A 24,855-nucleotide genomic window follows, 5' to 3' on the forward strand; every position below is an offset into this window, starting at 1 on the left:
CAGACGACTTCTGAAGATAAACTTCTGAAGCTATTCTTTATTAACATAACTCTACCATTTGCCAGGCCAAACATTTTGGTAATTTTGGCTATTTACCTTTCGACTATTGTACCTCGTCTGTGCCAATGAACTTTGTATGGTTAGAAAAACATCGTGAAGAAGATTACACTTTGGCGTAACAAGATAGAAACCTTTAAAAAAAATTCTTTCGTCTTATTCTTCGTTTGTTGATGAAACGACACTAACAATAGAAGCAACTAAAATTCTGACAATAGCTAAATTCGTATAACAATATTCTCATCATTTTTCTCTAACGCGCCAAGAGAAGTATAACATCAAAAACAAATGATCACGAAACCGATACAGAAATCTGAGATCGAAACCTTAAAAGGTTACAGCGCCATTGGTTTTTATTTTGCAATTTATCTGATAGAGCAAAAACTATATATTCTCAGAGATTCTTGTTTCATAGCAGTCATATTAAACGTGGCGTAGTTCAAATATTTGCTTGTTAGTTTAATTTCGTAACGCCGTGTTTGCGACGCGTTTGCTGGCACTCAACATACAATCTTTGGTCAAATATTTGCTGTAATCTTATATCTATATATATATCTAGGTATATTAACCTAACTAAATATATATGTATGTCCTTTGGCTACAAAAGAATTTTCGCGATTCAATTCCAGCAATTCAATGTGAGGCTGCGACATATCGCTGCGTCTATGGATATTAGGGAACTTATTTATTTATTTATTAAAGTTCACTACCACTATAACCACAGTATACGTTGCAGGCTATATTTTCTAAAATACAAATATCACACTAAAATAGCAGATTAGATCACAGATGGGTTTTTAATAATAATTGTTTTAAATAGATACAAAGTTCTTGATAATTAGTAGAGATGCGACCTCCAACTATTCCAAATCCGAGCGTACTCATCCCTCAAAGGCCGGCAACGCACCCACTAAAAATGGGTGCCTATGGGCTGCGATGCTGACCTTTTTAGGTATTCTTTGGCTGCTTTGCCCCCCTATTATATATAAAAAAGTGTTATTAGTATTCTGTTATATTCGGGAAGTATTCGAATGTGAGGTGCCTGAATTCCGCTGCCTACGCGGTCTGTAGCCATCCCAATCGTATATTTTCCTTACTCATATTCTCCACTAAATCAAACTTATGTCTTTTGCTGTCAAACTTAAAAAAATCTGAACAAGGCGTGATTGTGACTTCTGATACTAATTAGTTTAGCCTTAAAGCTATGAATCTTCTCATATTAGTTTCGCTTGGAATCCAACAATAGTTATAGATATTCTGCAATAGACCAGCATAGCGAAATGCAAATGCCTATAGATGTCCATAAAACAAACCAGTTTTCATAAAAGTTTTTCGTTTCCTTAAACGAAACTTAAAATTGTTCACCTTTACGTCCAGTTTGTGACGTAGGTAAGATGATCAATCAAATTAGTCATCAGTTTACGATTTCAATACAGTCATCTGATGACGTTTATCAATCAGATATGAAAATTATCCGACATGGCAACGACGAAGCGAAGGAAATATATCTATTTATAGTTTAAAACATTTCACGTACAACGGACCTATTGAGCGTCTAAGTGCGGAAACAGAGTCCACATACATACATACATACAGTTTAAAACATTCTAAATTAATGTTGGGTTTTAAAAATATTTTATTAAAAAAACAACGTTTAATTTTGTTTATATGTAACGGGGGAAAACAGAAGCCTTATCTGATGTTTAGTTATACCACCGTCCATTTACACCGATATTGCCAATGGGCTCGCAAGTGCGTGGCCGGCCTTTAAAGAATTGGTGTGCTCTGTTCTTGAAGGACACTAAGTCGAATTGGTTCGGAAATACAGCGGTGGGCAGGTTCCACTAGTGGTCTAGTTATAACTAAGTACATAAATTTAACAGATTCTTTGTCAACAGTTGAATGCTGGAACTCTACGTACGAAGAGGATCCGCGCCGCCAAGCCGCCACATTTCAAGTAAGTACACCTGTAGCGAAATATTGGTAACTAGCAGACTCGGCCAAGCGTTGCTGTGGCTAAGGTTTTTGTTATATTACATAGTAGTAAATTAATCAAGGGAAACCGTAGGAGAACTTATGTGAAACGTTGGTACCACGACACGGACCTAAACTAAACTACCTTTAACTCAGCGCCATCTGTTAGAATTGTATCAAATAATAAACAAATGTTAATGTTATCGTAATTTTAGTAAGGATGCCTATTTTTTTTGAAAATGAAATATAGCCTATGTCACTCAGGAATGATGTAGCTTTCCAACAGTGAAAGAGTTTTTCAAATCTGCCAAGTAGTTTCGGAGCCTATTCAATTCATACAAACAAACAAAAAATCAAACCTTTCCTCTTTATAATATTAGTATAGATGAAAGTTAAGTTTTATGAACAAATATTTGCATAAAATTACTAGTAGGGGGGCCCAAGAGGGGATTTTGGGATTTACAGCGTGGGAGATTAATACACAGGTGTATACCTTGTACCTGGCTAAGTACCTCTACCAAATATGAGTCCCGTAGGCCGCCCTTCAAGGATGAGGGATCAGATAAGTAAAAAAATATTATATCGAGCTCGTCAGATTAAGGTAGGGTAAGTTAATTACATGCTTAAAAATGTATAATATTTCAGTACTTTGACAATTTGCAAGTGACGTATAGGGGAGGGCTGCAAAGCTGTAAAAGAACGTCATCTTGACAATCTCAAGCGTGGTTGATTATTCTTTATTATGAAGGAAATAATTCAAGAATGACAAGAAATATAAAATCTGACGATTACCAAAACCAAGTAAGAACATAAAAATCGATAAAGTTGACTGCGTGCGGCTCCATGATGCCTATATTAAAAATATTAACTATGAGTAATATCAACACCACTTTGTGTTAATTTGTCGTGAAACTACTTTGCAAAAATCAATAAAATTTAATTAGAAACATAACAAAATGTTTAAATATTTTAGAATATCGTCGAAGTAAACCGGTTCTTCCGGTTAATGATTTTTTTAAGAATTATTTTAAAATAATTATGTAATAAATACAAATTCTACTTAAGCAACATACACTTTTTGCTATTTCCTGAGCTTATCAATCAATTCAGTTCAATGATTTAAAACTATATTACTTATATAATAGCTTTTTTTCGGACAAGACAGTATTTTCTTTTTTTCTTTATTTTTCGTAAATTGTTCTCTTGTTCCACTTTTGCGTCTGTTTGCCAGGTGGCAAAGGCCTCCTCCAATCTTCTCCATTCTGGCTTTTCTATGGCCACTCTACCCATGTTGTTCCCGCGACTTGTCTAATGTCGCCACCCCACCTTCCACCACCACCTTGCCTTTTAGAAAATCGTCAAATTATAAGACATCATGTTTAGGCCATAATGATGAACCATATACACCTCAATCTTAAAGTATTTCAAAATGGCGTTTTTTTGCACTTTTTCGTATATTATTAAAAATACGTATAAGCATATTTGATGCGGGAGTATGTCAGAGGCACAGTTTTTCCCCTACTATACTCCAAATCAATGATTCGGGGCGTGATTCGACTTTTGAATTTTGAATTCGATTTGTAGCATCGATATTTTAAATTTAGAACATAATGAAATTACCTGGTGTATGCAGTCGTAAAAAATAGTTTTTATTTTCTATTAAAAGTAAAATTTATATAACAAATAATTCAACGGCCAATAACGCGCTGGTATTTTGAATAATGTGATATTTGAAGATAAACAAATTAATTCTTCTATTTTAAAACATGTGTAGTAATGTTGACTAAAGAATATTCGTAATATTGTAGCAATTATGAGGATTTATCTAACTTGTTAACACATTTGAAATAAGAGTTATAAATGTCATCTTATCAGAAAAGTTCTGAACAGCCAACGCTCGGTGACTCGACCTCTTTCCCCAGGGGATTTATACTTGGAAATAACCTGACAGTTGACTCAAAGAGTCCTTGCTTTACTTACATAGGTTTATTTTAACTCCTCTTGATTCAATTAAAATAAAACCAAAGTTTCATTTAATTTGGGTCAAAACCGACTATTAAAACGACTAAAGATGTGAGTATGTAACAAACAAACCGGTATATAGTATGTCAATATAATTCTAATACAAGGTATTCATCTTTTGCTAAAATAAACGAACACATTAGGAAATTTACGTTCTAAGATCCATTTCAGTTAATTAATTTTTGATGTAATCTTTGAATGAACAACATGTGATTGCAATAAAGAGCAGATTTTCTTTTCACATTTTTTAATTTAAATCAAGCCACACAAACAAAACTTGAAAAATAATAAGTGTGACCTCTTGATAATCACAGCTTGAATCCATCTGCGCATGCCTTCCATGTTTTTAATGTTTTGTGGAATATGTTCCCACTCTACAGCAATTTCTTATCAGCAGCTTGAGCTGATGTTTTGACTAGTCTCGTTTTTTTCACAAGACATATACTTTTATTCAATTTTTTAACAAACATCTTAATTGCAACTTGAAGCCTAGATTTGTATTTCTCTGTTTTTCTTAAGAATTTTACTATTACTAGAACCAAGGGTCATTCTGCCTGTACATTGGTAGATACAGGTCTTTTCTCTTTGTCCTGAGATCGCAATCAGCACATACACCCAGCCCCCCTGTCTTAAGTGTCAAGGAATAGTACTTATCGACTCAAGCTAAACTTCTCAAGTTTAATGATCGGCGAATAGGAATGGTACATAGTAATAAGGTTCGAAATATTAATTGGAAAATGATATTTTCATCGGAAGTGTAAAATAAACCGCAGCCTTAGAATCTATTTCAACGTAAATTAATAAGGAACGCTAATGGATAGCTAAAAGGCTCTTTGTTTATTAGGTTATCAATATAATTACGGCCCTCGATAGCAGAGATAGGCAATTTCCCGACTTTCTCGGGATCACCTCAGAGCACCGGTTATTCAATTTGCTGTGGCACTTGCATAGTCTGCATAAATATGATGCATTTTATAACAAAATGCCACAAAGAAAATTGTACGTAATATATTAACTCAAATTCGTTTACTCATACAGAGTTAAATTTGTGAATCTTCCTGATTTAGTATTGAAGATGTCCAATGGATTACCCACGAGTAGTAGCTGAAAACTGTTCATATTATTTTGACGTGACAACATCTTATAATTCGATGGAGCTGGCTGCCCTCACAAAAAAAATATGACGCATATGGCGTTACGGCGCTTTGAGGCGTTCCATTTAAGGCTTGAAGTGCAGAATTGCACATACAGAATTGTACAAATAAATGTAACTTGATTAAGTCAATTGTGATTTCCATTTATTCCTTCTCTATATACATATCCATATATATACTCCATATATATATCCATACAAAATATCTATCAAACAAATAAAATTAAAATGTTATTTTGAAAAATGCAACCATTTCATCAGTATTTTCTTATGACGTTGCCTCGTTCAACTATCGTCAGTAAACCGACTTTACAGACAACCGTGACAGTGTCTAGGGCACTATTCCATAACTTCTATAAAACTATACGGAAAAAGAGACTACTTATAGCAACACTCAATCCAAGAATTGATTACTACAAATAGAACCTATTTACATTGGTTTTAATTAAAAGGATTAAATTTAGGTCGAGTCAATAAAGCTTTTGGGTAAGGCTTAATTACAAAATCTTACTGCTTTTAAGCTTGCAAATTACGATTTAATTGAGATCGTAATTGTTTGACGTCTAATTCTAAGAATTCCATTAAAACTGTAAATTATTAATGTAGAATGGTTGTATTGAAAATCTAAAATATAAATCTTTATGTCTTTCGAAATGGCCTGTACGAATTTCGTGAAACTTTGTGTGTGGGTTAGGTCTGCGAATAGGACAACCTATTTTCAACCCCCTAAATGTTGTGGGTAGTCCAAATTTTTATGTTCCATGTTGGTTTGTAGTAAAAGCACATTAAGGTGAAATAAAGTTCGCAGGGACATCAAGTGTATTTATAAAAGACAGAAAAACTTAATAACATCTAAATCACTTATGGTAATTTAATATACGTGTGACTGTCCCGGCAATAGAACTAGGCCACTGCCCACTTTTTGGAAGGATAAACACTAAATAAACACATAAGTAGTCGTTAAAGCTTTTCTCATGTTTTATATATTAAAGTACAATTTTGCAATTAAGTCAAAGCTTCGCCAGGAGTTGGCAGACGTTCTACGACTTCGTGAAAGCAATAATTAATTGAACATTTCTTATTGTTTCAAATGCCGTGTTGAAAGCTCAAAAGAAATGAAGGTTGGGTGTTGTTATTTTTAAATGTTTTCTTTTATACGGATGAATTGTGAAAAAATATTATGTTGATATATTTGGTAATTATTTTACTTGGTCAAATTTTCACCATACAATTATTATAAGTGTGGAACCGAAATATTGTTTAAAATTAATTTATTATTTATAACGTTTCGAGGGCTTTACAGCAGTTGTCAGCGAGACTGATCCAAATTAGGTAAAGGATATAAAATAAGTAGGTGTTGGGATTCGTTAAAGAAGAGTTATTTTAATTTGCTATCCAGTAAACTCCCCGGTGTAACGCGTTATCCGTCCCACATACACCGCGCTAATTCCTCCTATAATGCGAAGACTCGTGTTAAATTTCTGTAACGTGAAATTTATAAAGATTTGTCTAGTCCATAGTTAGTTTTGCGTACCTTGGCACCTGTTCCAATTGTGTCGATATATAAAAATACTAAATAAGTTTACGCGAATACTCTGGCATTGAGAGTGTCCATGGGCGGCGGTATCACTTAACATAAGGTGAGCCTCCTGCCCGTATGCCCCCTGTTCTATAAAAAAAAAATACTCCTACAACGCGATTTCCTATAATGCGCTAAACCCGGACCGTTAAGGATTACTCTTCATGTGTAAAGTAAAATCAAATTATATTAATGTAAAAAATTTATGAGATGTATAATGGTATTTTCAATCTGGGGTTGTCATATAATTTATGTCATACATTGTCCATGTTTTTATGGTCATACAGTCGTAAAATTTGGAGATTGATATGGGGGTCGCGACCTATGTCTCTTGGTATTACACCTACACACACTGCGCTGGTGTTCGCACAAGATTTTACTTGGAGGATTCTCACTCCCTTTGTGTAAAATATTTTTACGAATGTAATAAGAAACCAATAGTAGTTCTAGAATTGTTTCAATGTTACTTTGAAATCTCGTTCTCGTTGTCAAAGCAATTGTGTTTTACGATCTAAAAATATATTTTTTATTTTATTTGTATATTTACGTCTTATTGTATACCAGATAGCAAGGAACTCCAATTGCTGCTATGACATTTACATGCTCGTCGATTGTGGAAACTTTAAATCACTATTTAAAGAACGCTATCTGTCAGTCGTGAAACGCAAAAATACTGTTTATCGTACCAATAAGTATTAAATAGCTTATTTAGAACTTAACCGTCATTGTGAAACAGACCTTTAATATAACAGTATTTTATTAGTCTTACTTTGAGGATGGTCTGCCCCATATAAGAGCTTAGGGGACATCATATTTTATGTGTCAATTTCCTAAGTAAATTCCTATAATCGCGGGATTGTATGAGCCCACAGTAATGAATATTTCTTATGACCTTCATAAGTAATTATATTATGCATAATTATAGACCTTAGTATATAAGGACATAATGTGAACTTTATAACGATAGTTTTGCGCCATTTTTTTTTTATTATAAATACTTTATACTACTATTTTTTCACTGTAAGCTGATTTGGTGAGGTACATCACATGTTAACCGGAGGAGTGATTTCGAGTTGACACAAAAAACTTTTTTTTTGTCTGAGGTGGAAATGCACTTGCGCATCTCCAGTCCTTGGAAATTACAGTGGTATGTTTGTGAGTGTAAATTTTTATATGTGTTGAAGCGTAACTTACACAATAATAATATCGCCCTACAAATTGTGGTAATATTAAATACAGCAAGAATAGAGCGCAAAATTCCTGGCAAAAAGACCCATAAAAAGCCTGTGCTCACAGCAATATCATAATGAAAAATAATTAAGAGTTGAGTTATATTTTTATTTCTTATCTAACTTAGGATTACTGAAACACAAGTGGTTGCTCGAAAGTAATAAGGCCGCCAGTTGCTCACCTTTTCATTTAATTATCTCAATTGTATTATATTTCTTTATGCAACAATGTGTTTTTAATTAAATAAATAATCTTACGAAACCACATTTATTTTTAATAATATTGCGTGTGAGATTGACTTTTTTCATTATTATTCATTTTATTTACAAAAGCTTACGTTCGGCACACCGATATAGTAAAGACAAGAGAAAAATCAAGAAGGGAAAAACATGGATTCAAGTTCATTTTGTAACTTCTGCACACTGTTGTACCGATTCCTGTAAACTAAATCTTTTTTTTAATGAACATTTTCCTTCCTGGATCGGCACTTTTGGACAAATTAGATGGCCACCGAGATCCCCAGATCTAAGCCCACTTGATTTTTTTTATGGGGTTATGTAAAAGATTTAGTTTACAGGAACCGGTACAACAGTGTGCAGGAGTTACAAAATGAACTTAGACGTATTATCTCAAACATCCACCATGCAAAAATAAGTAAATCGACAGGGAGAGAAATTATTAAAAGAGTGAGTATTTGTATACAACAGAACGGATCACATTTTGAGCATTTGATAAATTATTTTTTTAATAAAATGTAAAATTTTATGTTTTTAATTTCATTTAATATGCTAGGTTATTAAGGAAAAAATAATGCTTATGAGTAGCCCTTTCAAACGCTATTATAAAATACATGTAATTTTACTGTCACATTTGGCGGGTTCGATTCCCGGTTGAGGTAGGCGATTTTTAAAAAATCTGTGAATGCAGTTCTACTTATTATTAAAAATTAAACGATGTCTTCTTTCAGTAAAATATCCTATCGTTAATATTTAAGGTACTTTCCCTCCGTGTGGCATCGCCGTGGGACGCCCTGTATAACGATCCAGCACATGGTCACACACGATATAACACAATGATAACAAAACTTTTTTTAAATTTCGGGACAGACTAAAATTAAAATTCGAATATTATTTATAATTTGACACTGCGATGGTAGCGCCGTCTGTCGGATCCAATGTAAAACATTCCAAAATCAACAACAACTAATAAATTGAAAATGAATTAAAAAAATATTGTCCAGCGGACAAAATTGTGACTCTAAACCATTCCCAGATCCCCTTGAACACACACAAAAAATTTCGTCTAAATCGGGCCAGTCGTTTAGGAGGAGTTCAGTCACATACACACGCACACAAGAAATATATATATTAAGATTATTATATAGTATATACTATGCAAGCGGCACGTCCCGGCCTGGAACGGGTGGACATTTATTTTTCATTTATTTTATTAAATATTGATATGTTCTTTAATGTTGCGCAATTTTTTGGTTTAATCAATGAATAGTTTTCGCAGCGCATACGATGAAAGATATTTTATAGGCATTTCTTACACTTTGGATAATATTATTGCAGATGTATTAAGGTACCTTATTTTTTCTTGCATATTAAATATCCTGTATTAATCAGTGATAGTGAAGCATGCAAATGGCGACAGAATTTTTAAAGTCGGTACAATATTGTGAGCCAAATCGTCACAAATATACCTACAAATCTTTCCTTTTTTATAATCTTGTATAGCCCCCAATTATGGTCAGAGCATAATAATTCATAAGTTTACTAAGTTTTGCCTATCGGAAATATGCCAATCTCTTTTTTGTGGCGAATGCCTGAAAATGACGTGAAATTTCACTTGTAGCTTGTAGCATATTCCTATTTTCCTCGGTACACAAATGGGCTGAAAGAACAATGTGTTGTACGAAGTTGATCGACATTTCGGTTTTAATAAACAGCGTATTTGTTCTAGTACTGGATATAAATTAGTTGATACAGACTGCTATAGTAATCAGTCAGTATTCTCTCATTATGTTGGAATTAATTCATACAGCTTTAGGTTTAATAAGTGGATTGTTAGCATATCCTATAGAAACTTGGGATTAGTCTCCTCCGGACAGTAATTGTTTGAAATGTACAGACAGTCCATGCTTTCAAAGTTTCTCAACGGAATGTAATGTATTTCACTATTTATAACTTCCTTAGATAAGTTATTATAAAAAGATAACCACGTAAACATACATTTTTTTTTGGCTTTATTAATATTAAAATAATAAGGGCGTGTTGGCCTTGTAGCTTCAGTGTGCAACTCATGGTTGTAGGTTTGAACCCCAGTGCCCTAAAGGATTTTTTTATCTATAAGCGAATTAGATATAAAAGTGTGGCCAAGACCTTAAAGGTTCTAGCGCCAATTTAATTTTCATTTGCTTGCTTGTGTTAATTTCTGAAGCTTTTAGTTATTCAATGTATAATGTATTCCATCTCTGAATATATTTTCAGTGTATCTGTCTGTTATGATATATAATTTATGTTAGCTGTAGGATTACGAAATAAATGAATCAAATCAAATCAAAATCAAAAATCATTTATTCATTTAGTAGTAACAGTAGTAGTTAGTAACACAATGTACACTGAACGTCAGAAAAGAAATATACATTGAATGCTTCTAATTTTACACGTACTGCCAGTTCTCAAAACAAGTGAAGAGAAGAACTGACATTAAACCAGCCAAGTTCTTTTTTCATAATGTTTATAAGGAGCCATTACACCATGTTCCATATGACATCTTAAGTAATAAAGAATAATAAAATAAAATAAAATAAAGTCTTCACAAATCTTCTGATTTTAATTTTAATCAATCAATTAAATTAAAGTCAGAAGATTTGTCCACTATCAGCAGGAGGCATGGTAAAATAGGAGCACGCACTTACATTATCGTGGGAACGACACGCAAAAACATAGTCGGATATATATGTGGAATGCATGATGAGACTTCAAAAAGTTTGTACTTTGCTTTTTTGGAGCCTATTACCTAGACTCTTGACCCCACATAGTCATTAAAAACAATGTCGTACTTACAACCCATATTCTTAAGCTTTATGCATCTTAGGGCCAGCCCGAATCTTTTTATTTAATAATAATACATTTTTTATTTTAATCTAATTTTGAAAATGTAACCAGCTATGCTGTTGTTGCGTGTAATGATGTATTTTCTCTTGAACTAATATTTAAAGAGGGAATTTTTGTATGTTCGTCACTAATGAAATCCTGTCTAACCTAAATCTTTAAGTCTATATCATATAACTCCACCTGCGCTTTCATCTACTTACCTCATTTCCATGTACAATTTTTTAAAGGAAACAGGCAAACGAGTCCATGGATTCTTGTTTTAACCATGTATTGCACTTATTCTTACATTGTCATTAAAAGACAAAACATTTAACTAAGCGGTGATTATAATACATACATCATCTTTATGACAAAGCAATATTGGCTTGCCTTTGAACTTAGATTTTCTTTCTGGAATACTCCATCTGGTCAATCCATGAATAAACAAAACATTTCGACGAAACCGAACCGTTTCACGTCATGTCACGGCCCCTTACTGTCACGTTGCAGAGATTGGGGTTGATGTCACGCCGGCTGAAATGAACGTATTTGGGACACAGAGTGGAATGAGATTATTTATATTCGATTTATGTTACGGAAAAGCTTTGGGAAAGTGTTGTGTATATGTGAATAGGTTTTATGCCTATTTTTTGTTGAGTGATACCGCCTATACTCGGTAGAGTATACTCAATGCCAGAGGGCTCGCGAGTGCCTTGTCGGTCTTTTAATAATTACTACTAAAGCTACTTTTCTTGATGGACCTTAAGTCGAATTGGTTGAGTATTGCTTCAGTGGGCAGCTGGTTCCACATAGTGGTGCGCGGAAAAACTGCCATAAAAGCCTTTTGGAATGACGTTCACGTGTGTGTGTGTGTGTGTGTGTGTGTGTGTGTGTGTGTGGACGTTATGTACATCGATAATTTGATAATCCTAGCATAACCTGACAAATATTATGAAATAACTTAAAATAAAATCTCTAATGTCCGATGATAAATTGTTGTAACACCAGCTCGAGTGAAAGGACAGTAAATCTAGCAGTATCATAAATAACGAGTGCATCAGGTGTAGAAATGATTTTTACGGTGGAAAATGTTTCCTACATTTTTCTTGCAGTTTATCTTTGTTCACGACCTGTGTTGGTCCTGTTTATCTTTGTTTAGAGTTGGCGAACCTCGAGGGCCCATCTTAAGGGCATGTGGTGGGTTGAGGTTTTTTAGAATCTAATGTCGTCTGGCGACATGGCGGGTCGTCATTTAATACTCAATACCGTCAAAATCTATTATATGAAGAGACTACTCATATTTGGTCGTAAAAACCGATAGTCGTAACAGATGACGTTGTTATTGAGAACCTAAATACAATAGAATTCAGCCGGGACTTTTGATTTTGGTCAAATGTGGTGGTGGATATAACCGGTATGGTTTTCTAAATGTTGACATCGGAATCGCTTTTGACTGTATTTGTATAGGCAAGAAAACGCATTTTTATTTTGATGAAATTTGTCCACATGAGTGTTCATAGTCACCTGGGTTGAGCAGAAATAATTGTTCATTAAATACCTAGATTTTACTACGAATGTATTTGTACTTTTCGCAGAATGTAATTATTTTAATGAACTCCCTACTTTTACGGTCGGCATAAATTTAATATCTTCGTTAGTTGATTAAAAGGGCTATAAATGTTTTCACAATCCGTTTATTATTTAATCAAATATTTATATGTTTTGATAGTTTACATGTAGGCTCATATATTTTAAATTAAAATTTATTACTAAGTAATTACTAGAATGTATGAAGATCAGACTTCAGTAATTAAACTGTTTTATGTTCACGTTTACTGGCATCCATTTTAATTGTATACTACCTTAACGCGTCTTAAGCAAATAACACGTGCCTTTGTGTTATTGTTAATAAATGCTAGTTTTTAACGCAATGTGAGCTTTGGGTTTGAATGAACGATTTCCTACCATGAGACATGTATCTGTTTTGAGGGGAAGGGGGGGAGGTGTTTTTTAATATTATGAATAGGAATGGCAGGCACAGAAAAGTTAAGCAACATTATCATTGAAAGTGTATACCCCATATGACATTTCTCATTAAATGCTAGGAAAATATATATTATTGAATTTATCACTCAGGTCACATATCGTCTTATATCGTCTAGAGGAAACTTATTCGAAATTTTGATAATTTTTTATAATAAAAAAACATATAAGGTTTTATATCTCGGTTTTATTTGTCGATAAAGATTTATAAAAGCCTTTAGCTGTTTTTTAATCAAAGGGGGCATGAACTTCGTTCTGTTGTACGAGCTCGTGGAGTTCTTTATAAAAAACTTATTTTAATTAACTATGTTTAATTGAATAAAACAACCGTTCTGGTTAAGATCTCCAAGCCTGCTACCAAACGGAGTAGTGTCTATCCCTTAATTTACATCTTAGGTGTATAAGAGTTCGAACGTACTTCGTCTGGTAATTACCAATCATTAGGGCCTATACCATAGCTCTACCATGCCAATGATTTACTGATTCCATACCAATTCAATGTCAATACTATACTAATTGTATGGAAAATCTTTGTTCGGATCCCGGAAACTGATGATATTGAAGAATACGTGGTATAACTATTGTGAAGGTGATACTGATTTGACGTGCGTATAGGTGACCCATAATAACCTCTTATAATTCTTAAAAAAGTCTTAGCTTGGACACCGACCTCTAGAGAAGAGAAAAGTTAGTTTTTTTAATTTAAACGTTTCATTTATTAAAGTGGTCTGTCAACTAACAAAACTACAGAGATAAGGGAAAAATTTTACTGACTGATTTTTTATTTTAATCCTACTGGGAAATCAGACAATCATATAAAAGCTTTTCATCGCTAGCTTTTAATCCTGTTTGCATAAGCTTAATACGTTAATGAATTAAACTGTGGATTGTCCATTGCAATAATGTTTCATTTATTATTACCAGGTTTATTGCAAGGCTTAGATGCAATCAAATTATTGTTATCGGCATATAACACTAAATAAACCTTCTCTTGCGATATATATTCTGTCTAGGAAGTGGAAGACATATATTTGTCTATTAAAAAATACAACAGTAGTTCTATGACGTTATGTAGATTTTATTATATCAAGATTTAAACAGTGAACAGCGAATTATAAAAAGTGCACATTTTTATAATTTTGTTTTGTTTTGTTTCATTCGTTTTATGAAATAACTATATGCCTTATGTATTTTTGCACTTCTTGCAATTGCTTTATCTAATTTATTTCTCCCATTTATTGCCTGGAGGAGATGATTGAAATAAGGCCGCCAGTTACCCTCCTATTCATTTTATTATTTCAATTGTATATTTTTGTATTCACCAAGTGCTAACTTCATACAAACTTCTAATTTGAAATATGTGTTGTTTGATGATTTGCCCACGAGTAGAGTCTACCTATACAAATTTAATGACGTGGAACAAGTGATACCTGTGTCTTATATTCCATAATAACGATATATTTTATTGTGATTAATTTTTATAAATACGAGAAATTCGCTAGAGGCTCGCTTGTACACTTACCATACAGTATGATAATATTATATGTTTTAGATATATAACAGAGAAATCGAGATTAACGTTATCATGGACCAAAGAATCGATTAACATCATGACATCAGCTACCTGTGAAATTATCATCAGCTACAGAGGAATAAATAAATATTCTTGCTTCATGCCTCAGTGAAATGCTACTTAATCCTTAAGAGCACTGTTGGTGTTGGTTGAGCTTGCCACTCTCATCACTATGGTCGCAAGTTCGATCCCTGGCTGCACCACTAACAAATGCTCTGTCCTTTAAAGGAAAACAACGTGAGGAAACCGTCATGTACACAAACAACCAACGTGTATTACAGGCATAGAAGGCAGAACACCTACATGGCTAATAGAAAAAAAATATCACCAAACCAATACAGAACTGAGGCCATGACCAAAGGTTGTGAGCCACTATTTATTCTAAATACTTCATACAACTACGGAAAGGAAGGAAAACTAACAAACCCTTTGGATGAAAATGTATTTTTTGATATTGATTTTGTATATTGAATATTCTCTGTGCGGCCTTAGCGGTCTAATCTCATTATCCGAACTCATAAAATCTCCAATATTACAAATATGAGCCGAATTCAATTCGTAAGACGGTGTAGGACGCTTTGGACTTAGATTTTTCAATAAAGCGACGGAACATATCCTCAGAGATATAATATTTAAATTCCATCTTTAATGTTATACATATATATATTAAGCTGTTATGTAGAAAATTAAATACTACGTGTTGGCGTTGAATATCCATTTTAGTATGAAACTAAAACATTATTTTTATTTGAAATTAAGCTATAATATAAATAAAATACCTGATTTCGTAGTTGTATAAACATACCTTTTGCTTTTGTTATCTGATGATTTCAAGTATCCGCTTGTCTCCATAAGTTTCATCACCCAACGTCAAAGCGGAATTTGAAATTCCATATGTATCATTACCGACCGTTGTTTTATAACTGAGCGATTTAAAGCAGTTTTGCATCATGCGGAACCAGCTGCCCACTAAAGGGTCTACTTTCTATTTATAAAACGTTAAAAATAATTAAAACACTATCACTTAACATCAGAGTAGACAGTTCGTTGGACCGCTGTTCTATAAAAAAAAAAGAAAATGTGTGCATGGACACACGTAAGAAGTGAAACTCCTTGACTCCTTGATGACTTTATTTTTCGAAAAATGATCTATTATATGATACTTTACAGAAATTGGTTGAATAAAGTTAAATTAGATAATTTGTTATAAAAAAAACTAAATATAAATTGTAAAATATATTTTATATTTTTTTTAAATTAACTAATTTTTAGCAGAATTAGAATTTCATTAATTGTAAAAGAATTATTACTATCATTGTTATCGTTATTATATATTTTTTATTTTAATGGCTTCGAATCAACCGTGGTAGTGACGAAAAAAAGATGGCGCGTAACGGAAAAATGTGTCCCGTAACCGAAAAATGCTGGGCTGTAAACGCGCCTCTGGTTTTAGAATAACTGAATGTGTGGACAATAAAAATAACAGCTGATTAACATATAGTACAATGTGGAAAGTGGCAGCAACTCATTTCCATTACAAATGTCGAGTGAGCCGTCTAGTGCCTAGATTATTCGAACAATATAGATATTTGCATGACGTCATGCGTAACATTTTATCACATTAATGCATTCTGTTTGTATATATTAGGAGATTTCTTCTGCTTATAGTGCCATCTCCTTGCGAAGGTTGGCGATTATCATGGCTAGTTTAATTTTGGATTCCGGAACGGCAAACCAAATGTAATTTTTACACAAAGATTTCAAAGATTAGACGTTCTCTATACTTCGTTCGAATTATATTTATTGTTTTAATTGCAAACGAAATCGTCAAAGCTGAGTTACTTTAATTGGTACACTTGAGTGAAAAAACGTCTTGGTTGACGTCAGATTTATATATCTTTTCTTTGATCATTTTGTTTTTAATAGGCAGGTTTTAATAAGTAGGTTAGCTTATACGTAAGATCTAAGGCATGCCAGTTTCCTCATGTGTTTGTTTGTTGTACGAGGAAATTGCCCAGATAAAAAAAATATTGGTGTTTAAAAAACGGTGTTATTTGAAATAGGAAACAATAATGCACATGAAAATATTAATAAAAATTTACATATTTAAGAGAACCTAACAATTATGTTTTCATACGTCAATCATTGATGTTTTTGTATGTTGTCTGGTAAAACCAAGATCGTAAGTAGGTATACTTGAAAACCCACGGTTTGAGAGAGTTTCTGAGATTGTTTTTGTTTGAGTTCGAGTCGACTTGGATATTATGGCAATAAAGTTTCCTAGAATTTGTTTGTTGAACGTTTTATTAGTTACGTTAGGCATTGTTTTAATGTTATACACTGTATTTAGACGTTAGTTGAAACAAATAGAACACAACGATAGAAACTTAACCCTTCCTTGCTGCCTGCTGACTGTTTTTTATTATTAATTATTTATTATAATTAAGGCGATTGACTAACCATATAATTATCTTATTTATTGTCTTCTACCCCTCCTGGAACTTTCCGTTTGACAGTTTGGGAGGCAGAATTTTCAAAAGCAGCAAGTAATATTAGCAGAAAGGAAGGTTTAGACTAAACTGACTTTGTTTGCTTTTTCAGGGCGGCGCGGCTGATAAGCCATAGGTGTGAATGTGCTCTGGAGTCAAACGGAGGAACAAGTGAGTATCTATATCATAATGAGAGAAAAACGCTTTCATATCTTCGTGTCCTTGGAATGCGCTAAGCGGGCGGTCCAATGTTATCTACTAACGGGTGGATATTTATTTTTTTAATATTTTTATAATAATGTATTTAGCAAAAGTGTATCGCTGGCTTTCTTTTGTATCGCTCTTGATGAAAACAAAATAATAACAGAATAAATGACATCAACGGGTAATTTTTAAAAACATTTTGATGGGATTTAGAATATATACACTTTTTTTTTAAGCATTTAAGTGTTGAAAGAATGTTTAAAACCGGTCCAATAATTTTTGAGTAACAAACATACAAATCATTCCCCTTTATATTCTTAGTATAGATATGTATAAAAAATAATTGCTGTTCGTTTAGCTCGCTAAAACCCGAGAATGGCTCAATGGATTTGGCTAAATATGATCTTGCAGTATTTGCGGAAGTTTAGAAAAAAAAAAACCTAAAAACGACAATTAAATTTTCAAATAAATGTTCGTAGCTGGGGTTGTCATATACTTATAGGTGCCTTAAGGAAATTGTGTTTGAAATATAAGGACCGATGACCGATGCGAATAAAAACAAATTGTTTCGCCGTAAATCTAACTAGGATAGGAGTAATACGTCAGTCAGGTGTGCGTCAAAGACAAAACCTTAGCGGGGACAAAACTGTTTTTGATTACTAATTCAATATATTGACGTTATATCAGTAACAAAAGCATGCAGGAGGCTTGCCTGATGGTAAGTAATACCGTAGCAAATGGACACTCTACACCATAGTGCTCGCTATTGCGATACGGCCTTTTTCAAGGTTCACTAGTAGTATACTGGTGGGGCGCGGTAAACCGCACCTTTGAGTGTTTTTTAAGGAAGTTTTCAAAAACGCTTGTAAAACGCCTTGTTGATTCTTTATCGACGTCCGATGATGGGACAGCTCATCAGTTAAATATAACTGATAAGATGCCGTAAGCAACGCCTATTAAAAATGAAATTTGTTGTCTTTATTTCCTTCAGGAAAAATGTGTTAATGCTAATCATTTTTACAAACTTATTTCTTTTTTACCCAAAAAGAAAAAAACAAGAAAGGTCAAACCTACATAAATCCCTGCATGAATCAGTGACATAGAGGAAAATGTTATTGACGTATACAAAACGTTACCTTGTATATATGATGTATTATGTATTTCTAGTAAAATTTGTTGCAGGCATAAAATAATATGTATCTATGTTCATTTGTTATATTAGTTGTCAGTGTTTATGATGGTCTGTGCATCAATTAGCAATATTTTGCTAAAAGTTACAGGATCCAAATTCGTGTTAAATACGACTTATAGACTGAATCTGTTGAAGGCCGTTGAATTAACTAAAATTAATCAGTGAAGTTAGTGATTCTGCCCGCTCAAAGACCCTCAATGCCCCAACAAGCAGGTGCTTTGCTGGCCAAAATTTTTAGTTAGTCGTGTAGGTGACTTAAGGTACAAAAACGTCAGTTAACAAATTGATGCTTAAAATGGCAATTAAAAAGGCATAGAACAGACGAAAGATTGGCAAGGAATTTTACGTCAATCTGATATCGGTAAGTTTTGTTCCCAAATTTTTTTTTAAACCACTCCATTATGCAGCTGATCACGTTAAAACATTATTTATTGACACTGCAGTTTTATTAAGTTTTTTATTTGTTTTATTACATTAATTTACTTGTTTCTTACAGTAGACCCTCTACTGTAAAAATAAGATATTAGTTTTTGGAAATAAATTAAATTTGAGTTGTGGCGATGCATGATTATGGGAAAGGAAACTTTCTAGGTCTCCTGAGGCGAAAGTTGATCAGCCTTTTGTAACTTTTGATGACAAATTGGATTTTCTTGGATACGCAGGAAGACCCAGTCTGCTTGATATATCAAATTTTATATCTAAGAACTTCCTCGCGATGATAGCTTTCACTGTCACCGGCAATTTATGACTACGGTTGAGAATTGCAAGCTCAGCCACTACATTACTATTATTACTACTACTACTATATCATTACTACTACACTGTCGATTACTCAAACAGCTGTATAGGTCTGACTTAACATGTTAATTCTTAATAGAAATTAATATCTTCCTTATACATAGGTTATGTTACTGATATAACTGTGCCCTTGAGATATTTTTAGCTTTTCCTTTAAATTAATCCATTTATTCAGTTTTGATTTTCCCATGCAAGATAATAGTATCCAAATCTCCAATATGCCGATGAGTATTTAAACAGTTTAGTTTTTGTAATTTATTGTCTTCAGGCAAAATCCTGCCACTACCTAATTTTGTTGAAAAAATACATACCTACTGTAATAGATTTTATTTCACAAATGTCACGTATATTTTGATATAAAAGTAGTTAGCCATAAGCCATTATCAGCTTCTGTTTTAGCTAAACCACTGATATCAGTCGACACGACAAATGAATGCATCCGATGTGCTATCTTTTAGTACGCACTCAGCCAATATGTAGATTTAGTGACACGCCTTTTCATTGTTGATGTTATTTGCCTCCAGTTACTAAGCTAAGCGGAATCGTGACGTCACATGACGTCATTTATATGCGGTTTTGAGTACAATAATATAATCGGTGCAATAACACGTTCATCAGTTTTATAACACACGTTCAAGCGTGCGTAAGTCGGGCGCGCGTGACTTCTTTGCTAAATATGAAACGTGAATTTTGTTATTGCGTGTTATACTTATATTGAATCGAATGTCGTATAGTCGTGTATTGCACTTATAAATGCATATCAAAAAGTTGACTGGGGTAAGTGCTTTACGTACAAACAACAATATTATCAATCAACATTTACAACGTTTTTCGGTCTGGACCACATGTTGTATTTGTTTCATGATTATTTGTCGATTTAGTGCAAGTAGGTCAGTAGGTAGTCGTCGTCGTAGTCGTACATTAGTAGTCGGTAGGTAGGCAAGTAGAACAGTCCTGTGCCTGACACACGCCGTCGACTGTATGGGCCTAAGCTAATGTTAAATGCGCGTAGAAAGAAAGCGCACAGCCGGGAATCGAACCTAAGACACCAGGGATGAGAGTCGGAACAATCCTTGGCGATTAAAAAGAGTGACGTAGATTTTATTGCCACTTCTTCACATTCTAGCCGAGAATACTGGCAAAGCATTTTTCTTTCCAACATATATTTATATTAAAATTTATATTTTAATTTGTTTTAGTATTTTCTGATGTATTTAGATTTGTCTTAAAGTATGTTTCAATGAATGGTATCTTATTTAGAAGTTTAATATAAGTTTTACTCCTCTCTCAAAGGATGGCACATATTTAAATAGGACTACTGCCCTTTTTCTGTTTGTCAAAATGATATAAAAATATCCGTCCTACGTCCACGGTAGAACGTAGGTAGATAAAGAGGTATTTAAAGTAGGTAATATTAACCTGTTTAGAGTAAGAATGCTGCAGGTATGTTGTCGTATAAAATGTACGATATAATTTAATTTATATTATAATTAATTGTTCCGATGTATATACATTTTAAGCGGTTTTTCATTTATCCTTGTTATTGACTTGATTCAAGGTTTTAGAAACAAAATTTTGCAGTATATACAATATAGAGATGGGCAAATCGTTTTGCTAATTCACACTCCCGGGCTCCGCTGTCAGCACATTGATATGATATTGATAAATGACTATTGACATTTGGTTAAGATATTTTTTCCATTAAAAAACTCGTTTCCCAAAATGTATATTGCCTAAATAAGTAATCTCAAAGATGTTGATAATGATATGCTGTGTACTAAATTATGTACTTAAATTAAGAATGTAAAGTGATTTGTTACAACATAAACGTTATTTGGGTCGTTGCAGAAAACGTGATAAATTTTGAATTCATAATAAAAAATGTTAGAATTAAAGTGAAGAGGTAATATTAGGAATTTTCACGACATAAGGTTGTAAAATGCAATGTCGTGGTTGGTGATAAATCAATAATAAATCCGTTTTTTCTTTTAAAAATATATTTATTTATTTATTCGTTAACTAAAAAACGCTAAAACATAATTTTAATTTTTTAACAAGCGGACAAATAATTTTGCTAGGGGACGACATTTTCTGCCATGGATTTTAAATTGACCCATTTATATTTATTATTAGTGAATGTTTTTATCATAGAAGTTGATTAAACAGTTATATACAATATTATTAGTAATTTGATATATTCCCGTTAGGTGATATGGGTATGGACTATATTTGATAGTGTTCCGGTTAGCAACCTAATTTAATTTAATTTTGTATTTGTTAATTGATATTTTTGGTCGTTCGTTTAATTCACCTATAGGTTTTACAGTTTATTACGCCAGTACAAAGGAGGACCGTGAATTTAGTACTATTATTCTTATAATATTTATTTATTTTCGCATAACCAATATATCAATAGTTACTATTAATGCGATAGAACTACGCTAATTCTACGATGAAAATACATACAATAAATATATACATATACATAGATCTTTTAAGTAATAAGCAAGCAAGTCTTGTGAAAGCCAGTGTACAAACAAATAGGTCCACCCGGCTAGAAATTCTATTTATTAAATGAATTGCTCGAGTGAGTGCCGCTTTACTAAGTTTGAGTGTGAGCGCCGTACATCCAAAAGTTGAGACTTCCGCCTCAGTTTCTTGGTACTGGTAGATTTTGTATAAATTGCATTGTATTTGTATGCGTGTTGTATTGTCTTAAAGATACACATTCCATTTGTAGGTATTTTCAAAATGCCGTTGTGTAAGTTCATTTGTTTTCCTTAATTTTGTTGGTATATGTTCGCTGTATATGTTTGTGCATTATTAAGGTAAAACTAGGATAGCTAAGGAGCAGTGGTGTTGATTACATGCGCTCCCATCAGTTGGACGTATAAAAGTCAAAACTTTACTTGCCGGAAATTAAAAACAGTTGTAGAAATGACCCGATTCAACGATTTATGTTCGGATTCCAGTACATTTCCGGCCAAACTGTGTAGTCGAAACTAACATCCGGTTGTCCAAAGGCCCACACAATATTGGCAATCTTTGAATGTGGAGCCAATTTTCACACAATATTAATAAAGCTTACTGAGACGGTAGTGTTAAGTGTATAAGACTGGTAAATAATAACTTATAGCTGTTTAATATGTTATATCATTCGTGATAAACAATTAATAATAAAATTAAACATAACAGTTTTATGAATTGTTATATACTGTATATCTATGGAAATCTTACGAAACATTCATGCATTTTATTTTTCAGTTTCTTTGAATCTAAGGGCGTGTATAAAATGGGTTTGATTAAAGGTTTAGGTTATGTATTATTAGATTTTTAATGAATTTTACTTTTGTCCATAGAAGAGTGGCGGGCGCGGCTCAATAATGGACGACGGGGGCAGCAATAAGCAGCGACAAGCGACACGAGTCTTCAAGAAGAGTTCGCCTAATGGAAAGGTAAGTCTTTGAAGAAGAGAATTCAATTCTAGCATCGGGAGTGTCCATGGGTGGGCGGCATCACTTAACATCAGGTGGGCCTCCTGCCCGTTTGCCCCTTGTTCTATAAAAAAAAAATTCAGTGATATATGTCTACTTAAAAACAGTGTTTCGCTTACCACGATGTCCGAAAAGAACTCAAAACGTCGGGTTTTGTACATTATTTCGTGTCTATATTAAAATTAATCAAAAAAGGTTTTTTATCTCTGCATTGTTTACAATTTATAGTGTTCATTCAGGCGTGATAAATGAACACTTTATTGCCTGTATGTTTCTTGGAATGACCATAATTATATTTAATGAAGCATTAATTGTGTTGATTAGATATGTTGTATCGGTAGATGCAGTATGGCGATTACTGAATCAAGGTTATTATCAACATATACAGTCATCTCGATATTTTTTTCCAATTCCTTAAAAATACTTGATAAATTGATTAAAATCGTGTTAATTGGTCCCCTCGTTAATTTAAAGTTGAAGGAATCGATCTTCCTCGCGCCAACCGATAATATGAAGATTAACCTACTCTCTATAATACATTGTATTTATCATAAAATATGTTTATTTTGGAATATAAGATTCAGGTATCATTTATTCCATGTCATTAAATTTGTCACAAAATTCCTATTCATCGGCAAAGAAGACAGAGGGTCTAGGCAGAGAGAAAAAGCCGGCCTAAAAAACTCTCGGTCCTATTTTAAAATAGCAAATGAGACATATACAGACTTGTCAATGGTTTTTTTAAATTCATTAGACAGTGATAGACCGAAAAAGAATACGGGCTTCTTTTCGAAATACAAAATTTGTGATTGTGAATTTTTGACATTATTTTTTCAGTGTATACTGTTTTTTATTGTATTTTTTTTCAGTGTATACTGATGTAATCTAATCTGGATGCCCCTTTACCATATTTGCTTAAGAATTTAGCTTTTAGTTTCGCTGTTTAAGTTCGTTAAGTGCTCATGGTATAGCGATTTTATGTAAATATAATGTCGTGTCTTCACGGCTATCTTCGTGACTAAACATTATCGTAGGTTATTAGCTACGACTGTCACGCGAAATAACGATTAGATGACTTGTTACTGCCCATTGCTTTAGCAGGAAGTGTCATCTCAATTTGCCACACAGGTAAACGGTATATTATAATAATAAACGGTACATTCTTATATAGAAAATATCAGATGTGGAAGAAAAGAATAAATAAAAGTTTGACGTTTAAGACAACTATGAAATTGACCAAGGAGACACTAGGTATAGGTGGATAATGATGTGGTGATGATATAGAATGGTTAGCAGATAGAACTTCTGGAAAACTCGCGAGGAGACCTAACAGTGAGGCTCCGATTGGCACTGAAGAAAGTGACGATAACGAGTTATAAGAAAAAAAATATAATTAAGTAATATATATAAATAAATACCTTTTTTTAAATGAGGGGAATGCATTTCCACACAGAGTGTGGGACTTGCTCTAACAGCCCTACCCACTAAACCCCTCCCACCAATCACGTCACTGTTGGGGTAACTTGGGGTCGCGTAAGCATTCTACCAAGAGACCCCGTGACTGGTTGCTGCAGCAACCATCTTCCATTACATTAACATCGCCTTAGAAGTCTTAACAGTAGGGTTGCAATTTCTTGCACTCAACATGTGATGATTGTGCCGCCATGTTCTCGCTTGCACATAGGTATAACACAATGTGGTGCTTCGTCACATCTGACAGATTTGTGTAATAAATATAGAAATACATAAATTCTCAAATAAATATACTGATGTAGTGAATTGTATATTGCTATTAACGACAATAAACAGGCCATATTATAGAGTAAAATGTTCGTATGATCGTTAAAAGCCATTTCAAAGCTGAGAAAGTTGTTTACAAAAGCTTATTCAAAGCGTTCTGTGTCTAAGCTCGGTCTCTGAAACCTAAGCATATTCAGGAAAGGTTT

General features: G+C 33.3%; 1 protein-coding gene across 4 annotated transcripts in view; it reads left to right on the plus strand.

The window, feature by feature from the left end:
* LOC110995731 (beta-arrestin-1) overlaps positions 1-24,855 on the plus strand; it is a 77,291-nt gene that overhangs the window by 43,394 nt on the left and 9,042 nt on the right. Inside the window, exons 2-4 of one of the 4 annotated variants that reach the window (XM_045632492.1) lie at positions 1,956-2,014; positions 17,334-17,392; positions 22,775-22,870. In XM_045632492.1, coding sequence (XP_045488448.1) covers positions 22,799-22,870 — 72 coding nt within the window. In that variant the 5' untranslated portion in view covers positions 1,956-2,014; positions 17,334-17,392; positions 22,775-22,798. Of the gene's footprint in view, positions 1-1,955; positions 2,015-17,333; positions 17,393-20,038; positions 20,193-22,774; positions 22,871-24,855 lie in introns of those variants that run through there. The other 3 variants (XM_045632493.1, XM_045632491.1, XM_022263025.2) reach the window with 3 other exon arrangements.

This window comes from Pieris rapae, chromosome 20 (genome assembly GCF_905147795.1).
Source record: "Pieris rapae chromosome 20, ilPieRapa1.1, whole genome shotgun sequence".
NCBI lineage: Eukaryota > Metazoa > Arthropoda > Insecta > Lepidoptera > Pieridae > Pieris > Pieris rapae.